This window comes from Centroberyx affinis, unplaced genomic scaffold (genome assembly GCF_046629955.1).
Source record: "Centroberyx affinis isolate AG114_WGS23_722 - 3 ecotype Tasmania unplaced genomic scaffold, CSIRO-AGI_Caff_v1 ptg001172l_1, whole genome shotgun sequence".
In the NCBI taxonomy this organism is placed as follows: Eukaryota; Metazoa; Chordata; class Actinopteri; order Beryciformes; family Berycidae; genus Centroberyx; species Centroberyx affinis.
Genome location: NW_027279702.1, coordinates 30308 through 57859, shown reverse-complemented (window position 1 = coordinate 57859; position 27552 = coordinate 30308). Strand labels below are relative to the sequence as shown.

General features: G+C 44.2%; 3 protein-coding genes across 5 annotated transcripts in view; all 3 read left to right on the top strand.

Moving 5' to 3' along the window:
- The window catches only part of LOC139648202 (protocadherin alpha-C2-like), a 90953-nt gene that overhangs the window by 46663 nt on the left and 16738 nt on the right, over positions 1-27552 (top strand). For 2 of the 3 annotated variants that reach the window (XM_071524256.1, XM_071524257.1), the window contains exon 2: positions 27227-27291. In XM_071524256.1, coding sequence (XP_071380357.1) covers positions 27227-27291 — 65 coding nt within the window. Of the gene's footprint in view, positions 1-20475; positions 23071-27226; positions 27292-27552 lie in introns of those variants that run through there. The other variant, XM_071524255.1, reaches the window with a different exon arrangement.
- LOC139648204 (protocadherin alpha-3-like) lies at positions 658-6852 on the top strand. The gene is made up of 3 exons (XM_071524258.1): positions 658-1201; positions 4513-6341; positions 6826-6852. Exons 1-3 carry the CDS (start codon positions 658-660, stop codon positions 6850-6852), a joined length of 2400 nt encoding a protein of 799 aa, XP_071380359.1.
- LOC139648233 (protocadherin alpha-8-like) lies at positions 7067-11771 on the top strand. Its single transcript, XM_071524287.1, has 2 exons — positions 7067-9415; positions 11742-11771. The coding sequence occupies exons 1-2, from the start codon at positions 7067-7069 to the stop codon at positions 11769-11771; spliced, it is 2379 nt and encodes a 792-aa protein (XP_071380388.1).

The window sequence follows — 27552 nt, the reverse complement described above, 5'->3', positions numbered from 1 at the left end:
AAATCAGTCTTTATGACGTCACAGAATTTGTGCTCCCACTGTTCACAGTATGTTTTGTCGTTGAATCCAAACTTTTTATTCTTCAAATGTGACATCGATGAAGAATTGTTTGATTAAAAGCATTACATAAAGCGAGAGTACTGTCCATGGCCTTGATCAGTATTTTTTGTGGCTTGGTTTTGAACAGTTGTTCTGGTTGTCTGATTCTTTTTTCCACATATACAATGACTTAGACATCGGTGCAATTTTCTCCTCGACCGTGTATTTTCAGTAGGCCTGTATTCGCCTTTGGCTTGATCCCCCTTTCTTTACTGCACGAGTTTAGTCGTGTCTTCTTTCTGTTTCACTCTTGTAAATATATATGTTGTAGGCCTATAATATGTGTTACATACTGTACTCATTTTGTGTTTATCTTTTTTCATTTCAAATCAGTAACGCGTGGGGTCGCTAAGGACCACATATTTTGTGCGCTCAATGTTTTCAGACTCCTCCTCTCCGTGTGACGCGTCAGCAGTCTGCAAGCGCTTTGTGAGGAGAACACGAATGGTGATGACACGGAGAGGATAAGACTGGGTGTGATTAAAAAATGCTGTCCGGTCGACCGGTTTTTTATGGATGAATGCAGTTATTTTCGCATCAGATTCTTTAAATGCAGCGATGGGCAGTGGAGGAAATAGAGACATCGTTTGGATATATTGCCTGGTTGTGCTTTGTTTATCTGACTGGTCTGCTGCTCAGATATCCTATTCTGTTTCCGAGGAGGTGGACAAAGGGACGGTGGTGGGGAATCTCGCTAAAGATTTAAACGTCAACGTCCAAGAACTGGATACGAGGAATCTAAATATCGTTTCAGGATACAGTAAGAAATATTTCGAGGCAAATTTAAAAACGGGGATTCTTTACGTTAGCGACCGAATAGACAGAGAGCAGCTTTGTCCAAACACGATAAAATGCGCACTAAACTTAGAGGCCATACTGAGTAATCCTATGGTCCTCCACCGCATTGAAGTAGTAATTGTTGATATAAATGACAACGCACCTGCCTTCGTTGAGAAGTCATATTCACTGAACATATCTGAATCATCACCTACGGGCGACCACTTCTTGCTTCCCCTGGCCATTGATACAGACGCAGGCAGTAATTCAGTAAAGACCTACAGGCTGAGCCCAAATGAATACTTTAACTTGGATGTACAGAGCGGTGGGGAGCACAGTGTGTCTGCTGAGTTAGTACTGCAGAAAGCTTTAGACCGAGAGAAGCAGACTGTTATTAAACTGACACTGACCGCTGTAGATGGAGGTAAACCACCTAGGACAGGAACGTTACAGTTAATTGTAAACGTTTTAGATGTTAATGATAACACACCGTCATTTAGTAAGTCTCTTTACAAGGCCCGTGTTAGGGAAAATGCACCAGTTGGATCTATAGTAATTCAGCTTAATGCCACAGATTTAGACGAAGGGGAGAATGGGAGGCTCGTTTACTCTTTTGTCAAACGTGCAAACTTGAATCCTGCCGATATGTTTTTCATAAACGCAGAAACTGGTGAGATAACTGTTAAGGGTAATTTGGATCACGAAGCACAGTCAGCATATGAAATTCGTGTTCAAGCAACGGACCAAGGTTCCTCGCCTCGGAGTGCAAATGGGAAGCTGCTGGTTGAGGTAGTTGATGTAAATGACAATGCCCCAGAAATTTTAGTGACATCACTCATGAGTCCTGTTAAAGAGGACGCTGAGATAGGAAGCGTTGTCGCTCTAGTGACCGTGACTGATAAAGATGGGGGCAATAATGGCCTCACAAGCTGTAAACTCATTGGCTCTGTGCCTTTTAAACTTAAGTCCAACTATAAAAATTATTACTCTTTAGTCGTAGATGGACCTCTTGACAGAGAAAGCGATTCTTTTTTCAATGTCGCGATTACAGCTACTGATGAAGGGACCCCGCCTCTCTCCAGCACCAGTGTTATTACTGTTCACATTTCTGATGTCAATGACAACGCACCTTGTTTCACAGAGTCCGTGATTAATGTTTATGTGAAAGAAAACAGTCCAGTCGGAGCTACTATGTATACCATAACTGCAGTTGATCCTGATATAAATGAAAACGCAAAAGTAACATATTCATCATTACCTGGTGGTTCCATAAGTTTTCCAGTTTCGTCAGTTGTAAACATCAACTCAGAGACTGGAGATATAGTCAGCCTGCAGTCTTTTAACTTTGAGGAGTTAAAAACGTTCCAGTTTAAAGTTCGAGCCACAGACTCTGGTGTTCCTCCGCTCAGCAGCAACGTGACTGTGAACGTTTTTATCCTGGATGAGAATGACAACAGTCCCGGGATACTCGCGCCCTATTCTGAGCACGGTTCCGTTAACAGTGAGAACATTCCCTATTCTGCTGAAGCGGGCTACTTTGTGGCCAAGATCCGGGCTGTAGACGCAGACTCTGGCTACAATGCGCTGCTTTCTTATCACATCTCTGAGCCCAAGGGAACCAACCTCTTCCGAATCGGAACCAGCACCGGGGAAATCAGGACTAAGAGGCGAATGAGTGACAATGACGTGAAGACTCACCCGTTGGTGGTGTTGGTTTGTGATAACGGAGAACCCTCCCTGTCAGCTACTGTGTCTATTGATGTAGTGGTGGTTGAAAGCACATCTGACATCCAGACTCAGTTCAGGCACGTGCCGATAAAGGAGGAGAGCTTCTCTGATTTAAACCTGTATTTGCTGATCGCCATTGTGTCGGTGTCGGTGATCTTTCTACTGAGCTTCATCAGTTTAATAGCTGTCAAATGCCACAGGACAGACGGCAGTTTCAGCAGGTACAGCGCCCCAATGATCACAACCCACCCTGACGGGAGCTGGTCTTACTCTAAATCTACTCAGCAGTATGACGTGTGTTTCAGCTCAGATACACTGAAGAGTGACGTAGTGGTTTTCCCCGCACCGTTTCCGCCTGTAGATGCGGAGCTGATCAGTATTAACGGAGGAGACACTTTTAACCGGACTCAGACTTTACCCAATAAAGAAAAGGTGAGTTGTTTGCAGCCTTAGAATAGACTTGGTGTTTCTGAATGCATGTCACTTTTTACTCAGCGGGATCTAAGCGTTGGGGGCATTCTCAACATCTGTTGGCTTTCCGTGGTTTACTATATATTTTGTGTACGGTGCTTAAAATGTAGTTAGGGGTAGTGATACACAGGGCTACTTTTGATGAAAATGTAACAGCACACCATTGCTGCGTTCCCTCAGCATTGTTGCATTAATCGTATGGAGAAATATTTTGCCTCGAAACGACTAGTTAATGTGTTCCCATTTCAAATTTCTGTAGGATATTCTTCGAAACAGTCACTGAATAGGCCTAGTATGCAGTAGGTTGAGTAGAGAGGCCATTGGTAAGCAAGAGCTTATCACTGACCAGCTAGAACGCTGTCCATGGTACTGAACTGTTGAATCATGTCGTCGCCTACACTAACAACAACTGTTTGGGTTTCCTCAGTACTTTTTTTTCTCCTTCATAGTTTTGACTCGTGGTTTGAAAGAATGCGCACAGTTGAGCTAGACTGCATGAGACCAACCGTTTCCTTTGCATCAGAAAACGTGTTTTATGCTGAACTACATTTTATATAATGTTCTACTGAAATTTGAATAAATTAATTTTGCTATTGATTTGGCCTTCTATAAAACGCCAGGTTACACTTAAAGTCTACTTTTTTTTCGTTATACCTAAGCATCAAAATGACAGTTGGTGTCGCTGGAGACCACATATATTTATGTCTACTTTATTTCCAGACTCCTCCTCCCGGTGTGGAGCATCAGTAGTCCATGAGTGCTTTGTGAGGAGAAACACGAATGGTGACGAGACGGAGAGGATAGGGCTACCTCTGCTACAAGAGGCACCCAGAGTGAACATGTTTGGGAATGCAAATGTCTTTGGCTGTGTTAACTTTGGAGCAGCGATGGGACGTGGAGGGCAAGGACTAGCGATCTGGATACAAATAATCGCTTTGCTTTGTTTGTATGATTGGTCTGCGGCTCAGCTATCCTTTTCTGTTTCCGAGGAGGTGGACAAAGGCACGGTAGTGGGGAATCTCGCTAAGGATTTAAATATCAACATTCAAGAATTGGAAAAAAGGGATTTGCGGGTTGTATCGGGGAACTCTAACAAATATTTCGAAGTGGATTTGAAGACTGCTGCTCTTTATGTTGTCAATAGGATAGATCGGGAGGAGCTTTGTCCACATACGGCGAAGTGTTCCCTGAACATAGAAGCCATTTTGAGCCATCCCGTTCATCTGCATCGCATAGAGGTTCAAATTATAGATATTAATGACAACTCACCATCTTTTCGTGAAAAGGTGAAGACTTTCAATATTTCGGAATCATCCTCCCCTGGTGAGAGGTATCTCCTTCCAATGGCAAACGATGCAGACACGGGCAGTAACTCGGTAAAGAGCTACAAGCTGAGTCCGAATGAATATTTCTCACTGGACGTACAGAGCGGCGGAGAGCAGAGTGTGTCTGCCGAGTTAGTGCTGCAGAAAGCAGTAGATCGAGAAAAACAGTCTGTTATCCATCTTACATTGACTGCATTAGATGGTGGAAAGCCCCATACATCAGGCAATTTACAGATAATTGTAAATGTTATGGATGTAAATGACAATACTCCAGTATTTAGTCAATCCCTGTATAAGGCCCGGGTCACTGAAAACGCCCCATATCAGACATCCATATTAACTACAACTGCTACAGATTTAGACGATGGAATAAATAGTGAGATTGTGTATTCATTTATTGAAAGGGGAAATTTCAATCCTGAAGCTTTCTTTGCCATAAACCCGGATACAGGGGAAATAACAGTTAAGGGAGACCTAGACTATGAAGAGAACACTGCATATGATATTCGTATACAGGCAAAAGATAAAGGCACGCCGTCTCGTAGCGTACACGGTAAAGTGTTGGTGGAAGTAATTGATGTTAATGACAATATTCCTGATATTATAATCACGTCTCTTATGAGCCCAGTTAAAGAGGATGCTGAGATAGGAACAGTGGTCGCTTTGGTTACTGTGAAAGACAAAGATGGGGGCAATAATGGCCTCACCAGTTGTAAAATTGTTGGGTCGGTGCCCTTTAAGCTTAAGCTAAACTACAAAAACTATTACTCTTTAATAGTTGATGGTCCTCTTGACAGAGAGAGTGCTTCTGAATATAATGTCACAATCTTAGCAAGTGATGAAGGGACCCCGCCTCTCTCCAGCACCAGTATGATTACTGTTCATATTTCTGATGTCAATGACAACGCACCTCGCTTCTCAGAGCCCGTGATTAATGTTTATGTGAAAGAGAACAGTCCAGTTGGAGCTACTATCTATACAATAACTGCAGTTGATCCTGATATAGATGGAAATGCAAAAGTGACATATTCATCATTAGATGGTGGTTCAAAAACGTTTCCAGTTTCGTCAGTTGTAAACATCAACTCAGAGACTGGAGATATAGTCAGCCTGCAGTCTTTCAACTTTGAGGAGTTAAAAACGTTCCAGTTTAAAGTCCGGGCCACAGACTCTGGTGTTCCTCCGCTCAGCAGCAACGCGACTGTGAACGTTTTTATCCTGGATGAGAATGACAACAGTCCCGGGATCCTCGCGCCCTATTCTGAGCACGGTTCCGTTAACAGTGAGAACATTCCCTATTCTGCTGAAGCGGGCTACTTTGTGGCCAAGATCCGGGCTGTAGACGCAGACTCTGGCTACAATGCGCTGCTTTCTTATCACATCTCTGAGCCCAAGGGAACCAACCTCTTCCGAATCGGAACCAGCACCGGGGAAATCAGGACTAAGAGGCGAATGAGTGACAATGACGTGAAGACTCATCCGTTGGTGGTGTTGGTTTGTGATAACGGAGAACCCTCCCTGTCAGCTACTGTGTCTATTGATGTAGTGGTGGTTGAAAGCACAGCTGACATCCAGACTCAGTTCAGACACGTGCCGATAAAGGAGGAGAGCTTCTCTGATTTAAACCTGTATTTGCTGATCGCCATTGTGTCGGTGTCAGTGATCTTTCTACTGAGCCTCATCAGTTTAATAGCTGTCAAATGCCACAGGACAGACGGCAGTTTCAGCAGGTACAGCGCCCCAATGATCACCACCCACCCTGACGGGAGCTGGTCTTACTCTAAATCTACTCAGCAGTATGACGTGTGTTTCAGCTCAGACACACTGAAGAGTGACGTAGTGGTTTTCCCGGCGCCGTTTCCGCCTGTAGATGCGGAACTGATCAGTATTAACGGAGGAGACACTTTTAGCCGGACTCAGACTTTACCGAATAAAGAAAAGGTAAGAGTGATGGCACATAAAACGACGGGCTACTAATAATTTCATGTTTTATTTCTTTAAATCGCGTAGTTTATTTCTAAGGCAATGGTAAGTTTAGTTGATGCAGATTTGCATTAAGCATTGGTGCGTTTTCCTGCTATTCTTAATTTGCTGCTTAACACTCTATGTCCTGTTAAGCATTTATTGAAACACTTGTCCACGGTGTTGAAACATTTTTAGAGCGCTCAACGATTCTTTCTGCATCATCTACCCTAGTTTTCTAATTCTTTGACAGCCTTGTATATTAATACAGACATTAATAGCCCCTTTTTCTGGCATGTCAGATGAGTGGTGTGGCTTTGATTCAGTTAATGGCACATCAAATTATTCACATTGGATTTTGTATTAGCTAACTCCATTTCGTGAAAAACAATGATAATTTAATGACTTCGTAAAATATTTTTCACCTTGTCGTGCTCTTGTTTCTTGTCTTTTTTTCCACAAGATGTCGCTATCAGCTCACAAGGTGTAAACACTTTTTAGTTTTGCGATGCTCCTCCCTCTTTGTCCAGGAGAGAGGGCTTGTAATTCTTTGTTCATCGTAGCTGTACAGAACATCCTCACTGTATGGCGGGGCTCTGATTTGGATGTATCCTTACTAAGCAATGTTGGAATATCTTGTTTCTGAATCATTTGTGTAGCGGGATACGGACAGAATGTCACGACAAAGGAATATTTTTCACTGTATGATTTATTATTTTGTTCCTGTATTCCACATATGGAGTGTCGCAGCAACACAGATTGTGTATTCTGTTTCGGAGGAATCAAGCCCGGGTACCACTGTGGGACATTTAGCAAAAGATTTGCATCTAGACGTGCAAGAATTGGGAGCTCGAGGTTTTCAGATTTCAGGACCTAATATGAAGTATTTCGAGATAAATGTTAAGACTGGGATTCTCTTGGTGAAAGAGAGAATAGACCGAGACGAGCTCTGCTCTCGGAATGTGAAGTGTTCTCTGGAATTGGAAGCCATTGTGAACTCTCCGTTGAATCTCTATCGCTTTGAGGTTAATGTTTTGGATATAAACGACAACACACCCTCTTTTCGAATACCAGGAATAATTTTGAATGTCTCCGAATCAGCTTTTCCAGGGGAAAGATTTACACTACCAAACGCCTATGATGCAGATGTAGGCAGTTACTCGGTTAAGGGCTACAAGCTGAGCCAAAATGAACATTTCTCCCTGGATGTACAGAATGGTGGAGAACAGAGTGTGTCTGCTGAATTAGTTTTGCAGAAAGCCTTAGACCGCGAGAAACAGCCCGTTATTAAACTAACACTGACCGCTGTAGATGGAGGAAAACCTCCCAGATCGGGGACGTTACAGATCACTGTTAATGTGCAAGATGTTAACGATAACATTCCCGTCTTTAGCAAGCCGTTGTACAAAGCCAGAGTGCCTGAAAACACGCCGCACGGTGCGACTGTGATTTCAGTGCGTGCTCAGGATTTAGACGAAGGTCTCAACGGAGAAATTGTATATTCCTTTATTAACCACGACAATGATAACAATTTTGAAGTATTTTCCATTAATTCTACAACCGGGGAGGTAACGGTTAACGGTGAATTGGATCACGAACAAAACAACGCAGTTGAAATTCGGGTACAAGCTAAAGACAAAGGGCAAAATCCAAGAGCCTCTCACTGCAAATTGCTTGTTGAAATCACTGATGTTAATGATAATCCACCAGAAATAACAGTCACATCTTTAGCCAACATAGTCAGGGAAGATGCGTCCCTTGACACAATGGTTGGACTTATAACGGTTAAAGATAACGACGCAGGTAAAAATGGTGTTGTTCATGTTAAATTAATTGATTCCGTGCCGTTTACAATTAAGAATACATATAAAAATCATTATTCTTTAGTAGTAGATGGACCTCTAGACAGAGAAAGAGCTTCTCAATACAATGTGACAGTACTAGCTACTGACGAAGGGACCCCACCTCTTTCCGGCACCAGAATTATTACAGTACATGTTTCTGATGTCAATGACAACGCACCTCGTTTCTCAGAACCAGTGATAAATATTTTTGTGAAAGAGAACAGTCCAGTAGGCGCCGTTATCCATACCATGACTGCAGATGACCCTGACGTAGACGAAAATGCAAAAGTAACATTTTCTATAATGGATGGTAATCCTAAAACTACCCCAATAGCGTCAATGTTAAACATCAATTCAGAGACTGGAGATATTGTCACTTTGCAGTCTTTTAACTTTGAGGAGATAAAAACGTTCCAGTTTAAAGTTCAGGCCACAGACTCTGGTGTTCCTCCGCTCAGCAGCAACGTCACTGTGAACGTTTTAATCCTGGATGAGAATGACAACAGTCCCGGGATTCTCGCGCCCTATTCTGAGCACGGCTCCGTTAACAGTGAGAACATTCCCTATTCTGCTGAAGCGGGCTACTTTGTGGCCAAGATCCGGGCTGTAGACGCAGACTCTGGCTACAATGCGCTGCTTTCTTATCACATCTCTGAGCCCAAGGGAACCAACCTCTTCCGCATCGGAACCAGCACCGGGGAAATCAGGACTAAGAGGCGAATGAGTGACAATGACGTGAAGACTCACCCGTTGGTGGTGTTGGTTTGTGATAACGGAGAACCCTCCCTGTCAGCTACTGTGTCTATTGATGTAGTGGTGGTTGAAAGCACAGCTGACATCCAGACTCAGTTCAGACACGTGCCGATAAAGGAGGAGAGCTTCTCTGATTTAAACCTGTATTTGCTGATCGCCATTGTGTCGGTGTCAGTGATCTTTCTACTGAGCCTCATCAGTTTAATAGCTGTCAAATGCCACAGGACAGACGGCAGTTTCAGCAGGTACAGCGCCCCAATGATCACCACCCACCCTGACGGGAGCTGGTCTTACTCTAAATCTACTCAGCAGTATGACGTGTGTTTCAGCTCAGACACACTGAAGAGTGACGTAGTGGTTTTCCCGGCGCCGTTTCCGCCTGTAGATGCGGAACTGATCAGTATTAATGGAGGGGACACTTTTAGCCGGACTCAGACTTTACCGAATAAAGAAAAGGTAAGATGTAATTCTCCCCAACAAGGCAAACCTGACTACAGGCCTCCTTTTGCCTATTATTTAAGACTTTAAGTTAACTTTGTTATATACACACCGCCTTCTTCTGTATCTGTTTGGAATATAGTTGCTAAGCTCTGGAAAGAGTCAAAGTATTATTTAGCATTTGTTCATTGTATCATCTTCCTTGTCTTCAATGCTTGCATTGGGCACTATCGCTGTCCGTGGTGCTGAAAGTGTCCGGATTACTGAAAGCTCCCTTCTCAAAATTGCCACGGACCTCTTGGCCTCTATGACGTTACACCATGTGGAAACTTAGGCTGTTTATGTCATAGGACATGGTGGGGACATTAGTTCGATTCAGTTTGTTCATTTTAAACGTATACACACTTCATGGTTTGCCTAGTTGCCCTTTTGCCTGTGTCTGTTTTGTTAGTTTTCATCTCTCTTTTCTTTATTGTACTTGTTTGTGATAGTTCCTCTTTGAAATGTGCATCTATTTCTACCGTCACTACCTCAAAACAACTTTTAGAATTATACATTTATCGTAGATCTTATTGAAAACATTGGATATGTGCTCCTATCAACATTTCAAGACTTATCTGTATCTCTTTTTCGTCATAGAGATTCAGACGGCAAAATGGGTTTTAAAAAAAAAAATAAAGAGCCCCTCCGTATTTCTGTTTTCAGGTAAATTACAGATTATGATGTGAATAGGTCTCTGATTTCGCTTTTCTTCAATATTTTGTTCAGTATCTTGGTGTCAATTCCCTCCGCAGGGTTGGCGCTGTAAGAGCTCATTCTCTCATTGGTGGGCTCATAAGTAATCACCACTAATATGGCTTTATGTTCTGCTCCACGTCCCTAGTTTTTCTACTCCTTTTTTCGACTGTGTTTCTCGTGATTTTCTATGAGTTTGTTTACCTATTGTCACAGCTTCTCTTTCCTATTCACCATTATATCATTTATCTCTCTGCTATGTTTTGGTCACGCCCTCCATTGTCTCTGAGATATTAATTGAAACATAGACTAATATGTGAGTGTTATTTGATATTGATTTTATTTGCCATGTCTTGTATTCTAGAGCAATGACTTATTCATTTTGCTATTTGATTTAGCACTCATATTATAAATATTGGTCTGTTACAAACCAGCAAACTGTATGCCAAAAGACACTTGTGTAACACTTCAGTTTAGCTAAGCTCATGTTAACCTTTTACTTCACGTCCTTTTGTCTAACATAAAACTGTTATGAGCAATCGGGACTGCAGTTTAAAGCCCCAGTGTAGTATATTTTAAAATAGCATGCTTACAGCCTCCAAACACTATTGTTCATTCAAATCCACTACTGTTCTATCTTCAGCCCCTTCTCATGATATTATTCTATACTTTTTCTTTCTCAGAGCTCCATATCCTCACTTATTTTCATCCGCAATATCAAGGTAGCCTACATGTGCCCATGATTTCTCATTCATCTCACGCCTTTTCCTCCTTCTCTTCTTCCTCCATGCTGCCAGACCTCTCTCCCCTCCCCCTCCAGTTCGCCAGCCGTGTACTCTCCCCTTGGAAGGGGAGCAGCTGAGAAAAGTAACAGGGAATTAGCGGCCATTTCTCCAGACATGTGTGCTATCAGCCTGAGCACGCTGTAAACATGATTCCTTATATTTTCATTAACATCCTTAATGTGTGTCAGGGCAGCCCCGATCCGCTCATGCCGAGCAGCGTGTAAACAGCTCAAGCATTCTGTTTTGACTAACAGGCTAAATTTGCAATGTTAAATCCCGTGTCTTTTCAGGCACCATGTGTTTGTCTGGCATTTATAGAGGATGTTAATTTGAACAATGCAATTTTTCTTAAGTAGCGCAGTGTGTTGAAATATTCTCGGTGAAGCTCAGCACACTCTGTGAGGCTGTGGAGCCACGATGCTCTGAGTGTCTTAGTCACTCAGACGATACCATGACCTCATTTCAGGGAGTGGTCCAGCACAAACAAACATGGCCTGATCTGTCAAAGCTCCGTTCGTTTGGTTGGTTCAGTGTGAAATGTCTCAGAGTGAACCGGGGCTCTCTGTGCTCACACATCGGCTTTGCATATTACAGGCGATGCGTATGTGTGTAAGTGGGTCAGCGTGTGCTTTAAAGATGGCAGCGCTCTCGATGCGCCATCTGAATCAAACTGTGTGCAGTAGGTGTTTTGCGTTTACTCCGATATATGTTGTGTACATTGCCAAGCTCGCTATGCCGCGTTAGCCTCAATGTGGTTCCTGAAACAATGCCTGGAGCTGTCTCTATGCGTAAGAGTGGTTCAGTATGTGCTCTGTACGCTGCAGCTCCCTGTGAGTGTGGATGTGAGGACGTGAGGGGGGAGGGGCCGGTAATTTTCCGCTATGCGCTGCAGCAGCAGCAGGGAGCTCTCAGTACCGGGGTAGCTCGGCTCAGCTCGGCTCGGCTCTCCTTCCTGCTCCGCTCTGCGGCTGGGCGGGGCTGACAGCACCGGCAGCTCTGGTGTCAATCACAGCTAAACCGGTGGGGCGGGGCAAAGACCAGGGAAATTAGGCTTATACATTTCTGTCACCGGTCACCGTGTCTGTTTGTATATGTGTGTTTGTTGCAGTGTGTTTTTGTGTCTGCGAGACTGTGTGCCCGTGTGCGTGAGAGAGAAATTGCCTGCTGCGTGTGTTTGCTGAACCATAATAATGAACACATTATTGAAGAATAAGAACTATTGAAGGATTGTGAGAGTCATAGTTATTTACTAGTATGCATAAGAAGATGACTGTGGGTTTGAAGTGTGTATCAGATAAAAGCTTCTAACTCTGCTGCCCCCAATGCTGCAAAATGCATTCAATTATTGATTCTCAGAGTACATTATCCTGGTTGAGGCAGACAGCTAAGTGGTTCACAGTCTAACAGGATTGCAGTGTTACAGAAGAGGCATTCACCTACGTAATTTTGGTTGAGTACACCCAGATAGGTTCAGCATATGGCACAAAGACATGACCTGGAAATGTTCTCATCACCCCAACCTCTTTATCTTTTAATGGACGGTGATATAATAGCAATGTGGTTCATCTGAGAAATGCCAGTTCTTTGTTATTTCTATGGTTTTATTTGAAATTGATGTTCTGCCATTCAGAAAGACACACATACACACATGCTCTCTCACCTTCTCTCTCTCTCTCTCTCTCTCTGTCTCTCTCTGTCTTTCCCCCTCTCTCTCTCATACACACACACACACCTTATGTATAATCACTTCCTGTTTTCTCCCTTACAAGGGCGTGTCCTTTGTGAGAGTGAGGTTAGCTCTGCTAGCTGAGGTTACCATGGAGACTGTTCTCAGCCGTAATGAAATGATGAACTAGTCTGTTTCCAGGGAGCTGCCAGTATGTACCCACCCCCACCCAGCCACCTACCCCAATATCTGATAGTGGGAAGCATGGAGGAAACAGGGTGGACACAATGGGCGACAGAGAGATGGGGGGAGAGAGACAGAGAGAGAGAGAGCGGTATATACAGAGAGGAACATTTCTTGCTCTTGTGCTTCAAGTACCAATGTGTTAGAGATTTCCCTAAAATTGTTGAAAAAATACCAAGATTCCATGATCTCCCACATGAAGAGAAAATCTGTATCCTCTTAGAAGAAAACATGCAAACAGCCAAACTAGCTGCAGACCTTGTCCCAACCTGCCATGCACCATCGTAAATCCTGTAATTTGTCAAATTTTAATTTCCTATATTATATCTCTTTTACATTTTATTATTGCTCATTATTCATTATTCATTATGACATGCTTATATTCCATTATACTTTTGTATGTTATGTTCATTTTTTGTTTGTAATTACTTACACATACTCTGATGACTATTGATACTCACTGTATGGTGAAGGGTCTGAGTATGGGAGAATCTACACTGTCGTGGTATTGACACACACACACACATTGATACAAGGTGAGGGTATTTTAATGTGAAAATGTAGATCTGTAGCATTGGCATTATAGGTTTCTGTGCTGTCATGCCAATAAAGCTTATTTTAATTGAACAGAGAGAGAGAGACCACGGATGTACAAATATAGTAACAGTCAGCGAGAAATACCAAGTGAAGAGCAGGGAAGTGAGCAAGCGGCAGAAAGGTGTGTGAGAGGAGAGAGAATTAGTATTAAAAAGGGAGTGGGCTGTAGAGGAAGACAGGAATACAGCAGCACAAGCACAAGCCTAGAGCGTGAGATGGTGTGGAAGCGAGAAAACGGGAGCTGCTGAGGATGAGACAGAGAAAAAAACACATTAAATACATGCCCAGCAGCGGAGTGAGAACATCACGGGCTTACAATTGGTCACAGATAAAAGGAAGAATTTATCGCCACCGCTCCCCTTCTCCCCCACTTCCACCACCCGTCCTCCATCCGTGCTCCCTCTTAGTGGCATCAGGATGTTGTTGCAGTCGTTAGATTAGCTTTGTCATGCTCAGAACCACGGGTTCCAGCCTTTCCCATCTGACGACGATACAAAGCCAGGGCATCCTAAGAGGGAAGTATCCAAAGCCTGCCTGCTCTTCCTGATAGCTTTGTTTACCGCCACAGCAAGAATCTGTTTGATTTATGCACAGGCAGAACCAGGACAACCAAGGCACTCTTTAACCCTTGCAGGGTCCTATGGGAGGGATTTGTGCTGTCTTTAGTTCTCGCATGCCCTTTAGCTTGAAAGAGAGGTACACAAGGGATAGACACAAACAAACACACCCAGAGAATACATCCTCCCATACTGTGTACACCTGGGTAAAGGGATCATCATTAACATGGGACTTTGGATTGGAGATTTTAAAAAGTAAAGTTATTTTGTATGGAACAAGTAATAATGGAAAGGTACATAGATACGGATGAATTAGAGCTATAACCACTCTGCTACATTCAAATACAATTAACCAGTCTGTATTTTGTATTTAAGGAGGTTTGCTTTCCAAAATGAGGTATCCACCATTTGAAATACGTGACACCTAGTCTGACAAAGAGATTGATAGCACAGAATTACAACAAATTATGGTACGTTCTTAGGGAAAGTAGGTTGCTCAAAAACCTAAAATCTATATAGCGTTTTCTAATAGAACCCTTGATTTTGTTTGTCTCGAGCCTGTGATGGCTTCTTCTTAAGGATGTGGTTGAATGGTGCATATCTCATAATGCTGTGGTAAATATCCTGGACCTGTAATACTCAATTTCTGATGCACTAATATGAGGCTTGTCCTTGAACTGAATGCAGAGGTAGATTCTTTCATCCAGTGTCCTCTGCTCTTTCTCCTCTCACCTCTGGAGGGGGCCTGGCAGTCACTGTATTGCAAAATTGCAAATGAGAGGAAATGACTGCCAGTGCACTCTGATGTGCTCTCTCTCTCTCTCTCTCTCTCTCTCTCTCGCACTCTGATGTGCTCTCTCGCATTCTGATGTGCTCTCTCTCTCTCTCTCTCTCTCTCTCTCTCTCTCTCTCTCTCTCTCTCTCTCTCTCTCTCTCTCTCTCTCTCTCTCTCTCTCTCTTACTCTGCTTGATGAGGGAGCAGTGTGGTGGACGGGCAGCGGGATATGATCACGTGTCCTCTCTATGTAGTACCGATTTACTCCAATAGAGGGACCAATTTCACTGTCTCTCCACCTCTCCTCCCACATCCCCAGGCTACCTCTCCCACTTTCACTCAGGAGGATTAAATTTGCAGTGTTTTTGACAATGAGACAATGTTGTATTTAACTTTTATTTTACAATTTACCAATTACAAAGGACAACATGAATGTCCTTTAATGTAACAGCATATAAATTGCTATTGTGGTTGTGAAATGTTTTCACTCCCTCTCCCCCCTCTGTATTTTGATTTTACATTTACCATGACCACCAAGGACACTCTTTAAAATAATTCATTTTGTATAGTTAAGTGTTCTAGAGTGCCACTCTGTGCTATCGCTTGTGTGAAAATAAGGCTGTTTTGTCACTTTCCTTTTTTTAGTGCTGATTTCTTTTAATTGTGAAGGCACTTTTTCCTGGCACCACAGACACTGCAATTAGCTGTCCGCCTACACAACAGCCAGCAGATATTTCCCCTCTCTCACTCTCAATCTTTCTCTCTTTCTCTCTAATGCAGCATGAAGAAAAAGAAAAATATAATCAGTGACTTTACTTAACATTTTATGAATAACAACTTCATCCAAAATCCAATAGACAATATAATATAATATGTACTGTATATAATAACATAATCACTTAAAGTGGCAGTAGCCTGAACATTAGAGAAGCAAGCTTGTGACTAGAATGACATTGGTTCGAAACCTTGGGCCAGCTGTGCTTGGTGGTGAAAGTGAATAAGTACTTTATTCTCCATCAAGAACTACCACCAACATGCTTTTAAATAAGGCACTCACTGAACTTCCCCTGTAGAGTTGCTCATTGGTCAACACTGAGACTGTACTCAATAACCTCCATGTGTGAGTGCCTGCATTAGTGTGACACACCTTCATCCCCTACACGTAGTCCCCAGTACCATTGCTGTAAGTGCATCTACTTATATCGAGGCCACTGGTGGCTGTTGTATTCACATGTTCACTGCCATTTAAGGAAACTGGTCAACCAGACTGACTTTGTATGGATGGGTTTCAGTGAGACCATCACTTGCATCCCAGAGCACAGCAGACCAGAAAACAAATAAGACACAACAATGAGAGAATGAGAGGAAAAATGAGCGAGATGCTCTGTCCAGACATTCAGACACTACATGAGCCTCAAAGTAATCATCTGTCCTTGTCCGGTGGTTGTTGGCTTATGTGCTTGTGTTTTATATTCTGTGTGGTGTGTGTGTGTGATGGGGGGGTCTGTTGGGAGCCTGGGTGTGTGTGTGTGCCCTCTGAGTTCGCATGATTGCCTCTGTTTGTATATGTGTTGAGTGAGGGAGTGAGAGACAGAGGCCTGCCCAGCCATGACCCCTTTCTCTGTGGATCTCTGCTGTCCGGGACATCTGACTCACTGAAAAGGGGGGATTCCACATGGCATAACAGACGCTTAGGGGAGGCAATACGAATGGCTTTTAGAGCAGGCGATTACAGTATTAATGAGAGTGAGTCTTAGTGAAGGGAATGATATTAATATGGCGACCATCTTGCATAATGGATGGAGCGGGGGATGTTAATATTCTGGCAGCGAAAAGCTCCTTGTGCAGTTACTCTGTAACTCTACACTCGTTCATTCTCTCTCTCTCTCTCTCTCTCTCTCTCTCTCTCTCTCCCTCCCCCATATATATATATATAGGCCTATATACTTTTTTTATTTTTTTATTTGCACTTCAGATCACCGTGTGTCCCTCAGCCCAGCTCTCAGCTGGAACAGCGGATGTCTAAGACACATGTGCAGCTGGAGACACTGAAGAGTGTCTCCAGCTGCGAGAGGCGAGAGGCTATGAAAGAGAGAGAATGGAGGGATTGGAGGGGGGGAGGGGTGTACAGAGTAGTCAAGGTCAGAAAAAATGACTGGGAGCTTGGATCGGGATAATGACATCTGAAATTGAAACACCTTGTGGTCATTTGAGACAAAATGAAGATAAAATAAATATTTGGAAGTGGGAGCCAATTAGGTCTGTGATGTCGATGTTTGTTGTAGCATAACAGGCGTCTGTTTGTCTGCCGGTGGAATAATGGAGATAACTTAATCCGCAGCCCCCTTGAGTGAAAAATGAAATAATCCACAGCTCTGCGGCGCGCAATTAACGCTGGAACAGATGGGTGTGATTCAAACAGGTATGTGGAGAGAGAGCTATTTGTTACGTGCTTTTGATTTGGGCAACGGTTCAGGAGACAGAAAAACAGAACAGTGAGAGAGGAGAGAAAGAGAGAGAGGTGGAAAGGCCAAGTGTAAACCCAGCGGCGTGTGTAATTGACGAGATAACAGTCGCCTCTTTTCATTTTTGCCTCACATTGCCAAACACGGAGGTCCACACACCCCACCGGGAAAATCTGCTAAATGTCACGGGTAGCGTGGCGGCTCCGCTGGTCAGTAGGGAAATAATATTCAGATAAACCCATAGCAAAAAGAACTTTAGTAATCCTACAGGATACGATATAAATATAACAGCAAAATTATAAGTCCCTACACATAGCATATAAATATATTGTGCGAATTTGACAGTGACGCCATATGAGATAAAAAAAAAATACTATAACGTAGGCTACGACTAGGTCATTATAAACTCAACGAGTACAGAGATATTATAATGATAACATCCATAGGAGATTAAAAGATACCATTATGTACGATTGGATCATTAGCCTATAAATACACTATGGAGCACAGCAGACATGACTTACAAGACTACAAGATGATTATTATAGGAATATTATAGTAATTTTTCGTTAGTGAAACATGCCTATGCAGTCATCACTCCAATCTATGGACATTTAGGTATCGCTTCTCCAACTCCCAGCACGCCACCTCGTCGTCGTCGCCTTGGAGTGTGAAGAGTCGCTCCGTTATCTGCCCATCTACTAGCAGCATCCGAGTGACTCACTGTCTTCTCTCCGTCTCCCGGGTTGCCAACCGCTGTCATCGCCGTGGGCAGACCGGGCGTGGGTGAGAGTGGCAGCTGCAACAGGAGACGGAAGAGGTTACGTGGGCGGTGGACGCACATAGTGGCCCAGTGGCCGGGGTGAATCAACATGGCTCAGGGTCTCACAAGGCCACTTCATAGCATAAAACATAGCCCAAAAAAATATGCTTGTTTTATGAGTTCTGATGAATCACAATAAAATGTTTTAATGTAGGTAGACTAATGAGATTATCATTTCATTAGTGCAAGACTATTTCAATTTCAATCTCAGTGGAGGCTACTGCATGACTCGGTGCATTAACTGAAACTTAGACGAGACTAAAACCTAGATTCACTCGGGCTACATACACGAATTAAGCTGCAGTGTGTAGTTAGTCTTGGTTATGTTCCTTCGTATGCAGAGATGAAATTAAACAGTGTCAAAAGATCTGCTGATTGCGTAAGGAGTAGGGGCCCACCTAATTGAATCGAATCCGATTTAAATTGGAATTTAATTGAGGTACATGAGTTCTGAGGCTGGAGTAATTAGGAGCAGAGCCACAGCAAGATGATTTGAGTGTTAATGCCACTTCCTGACCACCTGCGACCACACATGCGCTGTTGAAGCCTCCGTCTGCCAGTTACAGCTTTAAAACTCAAAAAGCTTGTAGCTGGATAAAATTAATCTCAGAATGCGTGTCTTGTCACCTGAGATGGAAACGCCGATGGCTCTGATTTTCCTGTACTGCCACGCATAGTCTGAGGTCAACTGTTAATGGATCAGTGAAAATCTGTCAAACGGCCAGGCGACTCGGTAGCTCGATTTGTCTATTAAAATCCGTGAAGCTATTCTTCATTATCTTTGTGATCGTTCCACCTAAAGCAGGTTATAAAACTGATGGGACTAGGCTAATGTGTGTATAAAAATCCTTCTAAGATATCACATGGTCATTTAAAGCCATAGTTGTGGCGAACCTCTTTGCACTGTGGCAAATAGCGCTATGGTTCGTTCGGGAGATTGAAATAGTAAGGTTAACGTTTTCTGTGCAATTTACGTCGTGCATACAACTGCATGTTTCTATAATTACTGTCTGTCAGGAGATGCCAGCGTAGTTTATCTTGACAGATGTGGAAAGGGGCTAAATCCAGAACATCTTGTCAGTGACCCGGTTAGCGCCGTCACCCCGAATGAACAACCCACGCTTCGTGGGTTATGAGGGAATGAACCTGTGGCGCAATGCAAACTGAAATTAAAGCAGCATCCACGCCCTTGTGCGGTCAGAGTGTAAGCCACCCCAGCTGTCACTGTAGGTCATAATGATATCATGAAGGAACAGAAAATGGCTTTGTGCTGACATCAGTCCCCAGTGTCTTTCAGCACTTGAACTCGTGGACAGAGACACAAAGGGGAAAAGGCCTATAACGCACAGGCTCAAAAAAGGAGAGAATGGCTAACCTCCGCTAACCCCCACCACCACCTACACACACATACACACACACACACACACACACACACACACATCCCGTGCTTTGTTCCAATCTCATTCTTTCTGCTTTTTTATGCCCTGCTGAATATGCAATGGAAGTTCGAAAGCTCTTGTTTGAATTAGCCTAAAAACGAAATAAAGACTGAAGTAGGTCTACGTGTGAGTGTTGGTTACATTGTAAAAACGTTTGCATTGGATTGTTTTGTCCGCTTATTTACAGTCGAATTGCTTATTTATTTATCGTTTGTAAAAAAAATAAAAAATAAAATAAAAAAAAAGCCTGTATATAGCCTATATTTGTTAAAAAAAAATCTGTTTTTACGTTTGGGTAGACGGTGCCTGAGTAATTGCAGGTTTGGATCAATGGGGTGACGAAGTCTAATCGCCAGGGTGGTTGATAAATCATTTCGGCAATGTTGTATCCCAGCGCACAATGAAAAGGGCGGTGGCACTGGCTCTGACAAAAAGAAAAAAACGACTGTGCCGAATGCATTTCTCTGTGCAAATGATACTGACAACTCTCTATCTACGGTCAGATTTGAAGATAGATCGACTGATAAACAATCTAATTGTTTTTTCGGGTTGACCAACGTTTTCTTTTGATTTGACGCTGATTTTTATCGGAGATGCTGAAATGCAGCCAGTTCCGTTTGAGCGAGTGGCTCCCCCTCCCCCGTTGCCCACAGACACCATCGCACAGAGAAAGAGGGAGGGGGAAGAGAGAGAGAGAGAGAGAGAGAGCAATAGGCAGAATCCGTGAAAGGGAAACAAGAGTCAGCCTTGCTGGGAGGAAAGAGGAATAAAAAAAAGCATTACCGCGAAAGACAAAGGAAAACATGGATGCACAGGAAAAAAAATCCCTTAAAACAGGCACCTGTACCAGAGAGGATGCTTTGGTCGTCCTGCACATAGTAGGGGTTATGCATGGACTATTCCCCCGTTTTTAATGAGGCGGGTGGGGACGCACAGCAAGCTGAAAAGGCGGAAAGCTTTCTCTAACCCGTCTGCGAATCCTGCCTGCTTGCGATGGCTGTTACGGCACGATGCTGTTACAGCATAAGGGAGAATGTGCCTTTTTCTTTCTATTTGGTGATTTTTGTACTCAGTGGCCTTACAAATGCACAAATACGGTACACCATTCCAGAGGAGCTGGAGAACGGGGCTGTGGTCGGTGACATTGTCCGGGATTTGAATCTGGACCTCCGAAAACTCTCCACCCGACGCATCAGAATCACATCGGACAGTGGACGGAGATATTTCACCATAAATCACAAAACCGGGAAGCTGCTGGTGAGTGACCGCATTGACCGAGAGACAATTTGTGAATTCAGTGGCACCTGTTCTCGCAACCTGGAGGTGGTCGTAGAAAATCCGCTGGAGGTGCACAACGTGGAGGTGGAGATTTTGGATGCCAATGATAACGCGCCACAATTCCCTCGAGATGAATATCAACTTGAGGTGTCGGAGTCCGCTCTCACCGGGTCCCGGTTCCCCATTGAGGGTGCACAGGACGCGGATGACGGCTCCAACTCGGTGAAGCAGTACCGCCTGAGCCCAAACGAACACCTCGCTCTGGACTCCATCAAACCCTTTTCCAATAGTAAGCACATCGAGCTCGTCCTCAAAAAGCCCTTTGACCGCGAGCAGACGCCTTCTCATCAGCTAATCCTGACAGCGGTGGACGGAGGCACCCCGCAGCGAACTGGCACAGCCCAAATTAATATACGTGTCCTTGATTCCAATGACAACGTTCCTGCGTTTGACAACTCCGTGTACAAAGTGAAACTGTCGGAGAACTCGCCCAAGGGTGCGCTGGTGATCAAGTTAAATGCAACAGATCCTGATGAGGGCTCAAATGGGGAAGTTTTTTACTCCTTCAGCAGCTATACACCAGAGAGGGTTAGACAGATGTTTTCTATGGACACAGACACAGGGGAAATTCGGGTGAAAAACAATATAGATTATGAGGAGACAAACTCCTATGAAATGTACATACAGGCAATGGACAGGGGGCCAGCCCCGGTGGCAGTGCACTGTAAAGTAGTGGTGGAGGTTTTGGATGTGAATGACAACATTCCTGAGATTGTGCTGTCTTCACTCTCTAGCCCAGTACGTGAAGATGCCCGGGCTGACACGGTTGTAGCATTGATCAGTGTAAATGACCGTGACTCTGGACCAAACAAACAAGTAACCCTGGAGATCATGCCTCATCTGCCTTTCAAGATCAAGTCCTTCCGGAACCATTATACCATTGTCACCTCCGCTTTCCTGGACAGGGAGAGCATCTCCTCCTACAATGTCACTGTCACTGCCATTGATGGCGGCACTCCACCCCTGTCCTCTCACATGACCTTCAAAGTGGATGTTGCAGATGTAAATGACAATCCACCTCGCTTTGAACAGACATCATATACTGTGTATGTCACAGAGAACAATGCTCGCGGTGCCCCTCTGTGTGTAGTGAAGGCCACAGATGCTGATGCTGCAGAGAACGCACGCATCACCTATACTGTCCTCAACGACAACAACCATGGCATCCCTGTAGCCAGCTATGTCAGCATCAAGCCCGATACAGGTGAGGCCTATGCCCTCCGAGCCTTCGACTTTGAGAAGCTGAGAGAGTTTCACTTCCAGGTCAAAGCCCAGGACAACGGCGTGCCTCCCCTCAGTCGTGTAGCCACCATATATGTTTACATTATGGATCAGAATGACCACATGCCCAGGATAGTCCACCCACCTGCCAACGGTACACGCACCACAGAAACGCTGATGAAAAACGCAGAAGCGGGCGTGCTGGTGACCAAGGTGGTGGCGTGGGATGGTGACGCAGGGCAGAATGCTTGGCTGCTGTATGCCCTGGAGCAGACCAATGCAGACCTTGATCTGTTCAAGGTGCATGAGCACACAGGCGAGATCCGCACCACACGGCGTGTCATTGAGGACAACTCCACCTCCTTCCTACTGACGGTGCTGGTACGCGACAATGGCCTGCCACCCCTTTCCTCCACCGCCACCATTCATGTGCACGTAATGGAGCTGCCACCCAAACTGACCCCTGACCCCAAGCGCATCATCAGGCCCCACAGCCCCCTAATGTTTTCTAATGTCACCCTCTACCTCATCATCGCCCTGAGTGCCACCACTTTTGTCTTCCTGGTCACTGTCTTTGTGCTGGCCATTGTGCGCTGCCATGCCTACTGCACCCAGCCTGGCTCCTGCTCCCCATGCTGCGTATCCAAGAAGAGTATGCCAGAAGGGGGCGCCTCAGCTGGTGGGGGTGGAGGAGGAGGAGGAGGAGGGGGAGGAGGTGGAGGTGGGGGTGGGGGTGGGGGTGGAGGTGGAGGAGGAGGAGGTGGAGGACAACCCAACAACAATGTGGCACTGCGCCGTGACCTCAAAGTGGAGCCGCACTATATTGAAGTGCGGGGTAATGGGTCTATGACCAAAACATACTGTTACAAGACATGCCTGACTGCCACGTCAGGGAGCGACACTTTTATGTTCTACAACACGGGCCGGCCCCACAGTGGCACCTGGGGCTCGGGCTACGTCACCAGCCAGAGCGGACAGAGCCAGATGTTTGTACGGCGTCTCAGTATGCCAGATGCAACTGCCATTCAGGTGTGTGTCCGGGTGTATCTGTGTCTTTGTCATTTTAGAGTGCCTAACAACCACTAATGACACACAGAGCAAAAGCCAGAAAAGAAAAACTCTTAGTGAGTTATGGTTCAGGTTTTGCTCTAGGGTGGTGTTCTTGCAGAAGGATAGCAGTTGACATTTAGGGTTCTGAAGCTGCAGATGCCTTTAATCTATTTTTCTAGATGTTTTTTTAAGTAAAGCATTTCCCTCTTGCATTTTTACATGTATTATGTTTAGTGTTCATTGATAAATGTGACCATTTATCAATCATTTATTCATTTGTATACAACCTGTCTCTTTAAAAAAAGAAAAACAAAAGTCAAAATTGGAGTGCCACTCCCAGGATTCTCTTAATGCTTTAAGTATTCTCAATCCATTGTGATATTATCTGTAGGGAATGTGTAAGGTTGAGGGAAGAGATACAGTACTTTATGTTGATATTTATGCATCTATTAATAACTTTACTGATTTGTACATTATGTACCTTGAATTGTCAAGTCTTTATCTTAATGTTAGATAGGAGGCTGGAATACATAAGTGTGGGTAGCTTCTCTGGATTGTGTGTTTGCTTGAGTGGGTGGGTGGACACACTCTGCTCTCTGCTATATGTGGTGGATGGTGGTGGTGTGTGTGTATGTGTGTTCATTCCTGGCTTGCTAGAGAGTTGTTTGTTTCTGATGATTCAGGGTATCAGAGGTTTATGTGCTTCTCTCCTCCACAGTTGTTCAGAGAGCTGTCATCAAAATGCTCTTCCTCATGTATATTCAGGGAGCATGTCTCTCTCCTCCTATTCCTGATTGTCACTCTTTTTGTTACCATCCTCTCTCTCCCTCTCTCTCTCCCTCTCTCTCTCTCTCTCTCTCTCTCTCTCTCTCTGTTATGTTTTGGCATTTTTTCCTTTTGATTACATAGTCTAGTGAAGAGAGACAGGAATGAGTGGGAAAGGGGGGGCGTGACAAATGTCAGGCCAGATTCGTACCCAGGACATCACTGTATGGTATTCACCTTAGACCACCAGGACGCCCTTAACTGAGAATTCTAATGTGACTTAAGCTATTTCAGTGGGCCAGTGGGTTTGGAGTACTTTGTACAAAGGGAGACAAGGGAGACATCTCTCAGAGGATTAGTTCATGCTCTGAGGAGCTTCAGTAACTTGTTCACTTGTGACCTCACATACCCAGTCTTATTGGTCTGCTGTGGGCTATGTGCCACATCGTTCTAGTCCAATGGGTACTCAGGGAGTTCAGTGGTCATCTCTGGACAGAGGGACAGTCTGGGCATTAGTGCAGCCCTCACCAGCTTAGAGGGCCGCCAGTGCCACTGCACCAAAATCTCCCCTTCGGGTCACGTACCTCTCTGGTACAGAGCAATCAGCCACAGTTTGAGAATTGGTGATGATGGCAGGAATGAGACAGAGTCTCTGAGTTGGATTTAGATCAGTACTTGTACTTAATTCACTGAGTTTCATGGTATTTTTCCCATGTAAAAGGTTGATGACAATATGCACCGGGTTGTTTGCATAGTCTCTGGTTGTAGTAAAACAAACAGTATTAGGATCAAACAGTCACCATTTGCTTTCTACACAATCATGTTTGCCCTACAGCCTCTATGGGGTTGTACAGTGCAAAAAAGGATAGAGAGAAAATACGTGATAAAAAGAGAAATAAAGTAATATTTAAAGTAATTGTTCCGTTATCCCCCGGCATTTTCCTCATTAAATGCCAGTCATGTTTGCTCTTGCTATGTAATTAACTGGCAGCGACGTGTTTCTCAATGCCGTGCCTGGATTGGTCGGCTCTGTGAAGATGAGGCGGGGGGATGGAAGGTGATTGGACAACGTGTTGATGGCGGAGGTGTGAGCTCTGTATCCATGCAAGGAGTGTCCATTCAGAGGCAGAGAGAGGGAAGAAGGAAGAGAGAGAAAGAGAGATGAGAGAGGCCAAACCTAGGGTGTTGTTTATTCCCTGATTTACAATATGCAGCCAGGCAAGGGACGGAATACACTGAAAACCCAAGGGAATTTTCCACTCCCCAAAATTTGGTCTCTCTCAAATGGTAAAACAGAATTAATTAATTTCTCATTATCACTATGAATCAGATTTTTATTTACATATACTGAGTGTGGGCTGGTAATATTCTACACTTTCCTCTGAGTCTCTATTTGTTCCTGTGAATGTCTGTGTGTATGTCTTCCCTTGGGAGTGTATCAGACTGCTGACATGTTTAGGTTCCAGATGCTTGTGTCTAACCTGCAGTGCTAGTGTGTGTGTCTGTTTTCTTTTACCCCCATACACACCATACGGCAATGCAGACCAATCTCCCCTCGGCCACTGTCATGCCACAACACTTAGCAAAGCCGTTTAGTCCCATTTCCGGACAATCTGGCCTCATTTTGAATGTTTTTTCTCTCTCCTTGTCCATGGTACAAAATGTACAATTAAGCTAGTGGCCTTTGTTTAACTGATTTTAGGGCAATAATAACATCTCCTTTCTCTTAACATCAACCTGAACATGATTCCTCAGCTACCGATTGCGTTTTGATTATCTTCAAATTACTGATTACTGGTCTGGTTCCTGTATTGATGAGTGTCTCAGATGCTGCAGTGTGGAGTGCTCTGTGTCCCTGTAGACATTTTGCTCTGTTTGAATGACTCCAGGAGGGATACCAGGCCTCTCTCATTAAGACCAAATATTGGATTTCAAGGGTGATGAATGTCCACTGCAGACTCAGAGAGGTCAATGCAGCTTCAACAGCAAGTGAACATCTGTCATATAGATTTGAAAAGAAATGGGTCTCCTATTAACTGCAAGGCAGGGAGAAGTGAGTATTTTCACTGGTTGTCAGATTGGTTTAGCTCTATCAATGGTTTAGGCTGAGATTAGAGCAAATGTAATCTCATCTTGGTTATGCGGTTAGGTTAACAGCCCATTTTGCTGCACTGTGAGCACGATCATACAGAAGAATATCAACCACCAATGAATTTCAGTCCACATTCATTTGATCTGGTTTTATGAGCATGGTCCAAGATATATATATATATATATATATATATATATATATATATTATATTATATATATTTGTATCTCTATGTATTTGTGGTAATGCCCAGCAAGTCTCATCTCATGTCACCAAAGAGTTGAATCGCCAGCAGACACACAGAGGTTGTGGTGGTGTGGTGTCCCTCTCTTGTGATGCATCTGTGTCTAGGTGCAGAGCCGAGGGGGTTAAAGTGATATCTCCTTCCCCCTCCCCCTTCTCCCCTTCCTTCACCTGTGACCTTCACAGGAGACAAATGATGGAGGGCGGTGGTTGGAGGGTAAGATGTGGAGCGGCTACATACAGTTACCATGGTAATATCTGTCAGGCAGCTCAGGCGGACTGCATGCTAGTGACACTCCAGGTTTTGATCAGGGTAAAGAGGATATAACACAGGGAAAGAACTCAACGGCAAGGGAAAGAGGGTGGTGAATATAAAGAGGCAGAGCAGAGGAAGGGAGGGGGGGTGCGGTGGAAACGAAAAATACAGAAAAGGGCGGAGGTGGTTTAGAGAAACATGCTATTACCTACTGTCACAGAAAAACATCTTCATAGCTCAGTAATTTTGTGATGACAGCGTCTCACTTTGAAAGCATAATGAAGAGGGAGGGAGAGAGACAGGTGGACACTGCAGCCTCTAATGGAGTCTATCAGCACGTATAGCGATGTGAGAGTTCTGCAGGGTCTCCATGGTAACAGACTATACCATCTAGCCTCAGTGGACTAACCCGGGACGAGTAGCCTCAGGGCCTATGTGTCATAGAGCCGGGGTCAGTGGGCCGGAGGAGTAAGATCTCTCAAAGTCATACTTTCTCAAAGGACACCGAGGGAAGTAGGGAGGGAGAGGGAGGATGAGAGTGAGTGAGAGGTGGGAGGAGACGAGCCACGCTACAAGCTTCAACTCATCACTCATTTTTCTCCAAAAGCAGGAGCAAGCTGTCACTGTTATGATGAATGTGTGTGTGTGTGTTTGTGTATGCGCGTGCGTGCTATGCATGCTCTAGCAGTTCTCGCCATAATTTATTAATGAGATGGTATTGGGTTTTGCTTGTGTGATTTTGAACAGTACTTAAGACTCAGTTCCTTTCTCTCTCTTGCAGCCCAAGGCGCCTAATGCAGACTGGCGATACTCAGCCTCCCTGAGAGCAGGAGGCGTAATGCAGAGGTAAGCCCCAAAAAATATCTCCTGTCACTCTGCACTAAGTATAATTACTTAAGTTCACCATTCATAATTCACCAGTATTCCATGCATTATACCCATGTCTTGATCTACTACTCCCACTGAAATTGCGATGGAAATCAACATACCTAATTCACCAGCCACTTTCATCCACCACAATTTGTGAAAGAGCACACTATGGCCCCAGCTGACACTCACATTATGAAGACCTAAGCAAATAACTGAATCCTGTACCATTTCCCTACT

What these genes read in the sequence shown, in the direction of transcription:
- LOC139648233 (XM_071524287.1), top strand. Translation starts at nt 7,067, where the DNA reads ATGATTTATTATTTTGTTCCTGTATTCCACATATGGAGTGTCGCAGCA. An exon ending in CTTTACCGAATAAAGAAAAG is followed by an intron (nt 9,416 to 11,741) that starts GTAAGATGTAAT and finishes TGTACGCTGCAG; the next exon opens with CTCCCTGTGAGTGTGGATGT.
- LOC139648204 (XM_071524258.1), top strand. Translation starts at nt 658, where the DNA reads ATGGGCAGTGGAGGAAATAGAGACATCGTTTGGATATATTGCCTGGTT. An exon ending in TAACTTGGATGTACAGAGCG is followed by an intron (nt 1,202 to 4,512) that starts GTGGGGAGCACA and finishes AGAGCGGCGGAG; the next exon opens with AGCAGAGTGTGTCTGCCGAG. An exon ending in CTTTACCGAATAAAGAAAAG is followed by an intron (nt 6,342 to 6,825) that starts GTAAGAGTGATG and finishes TTTTTCCACAAG; the next exon opens with ATGTCGCTATCAGCTCACAA.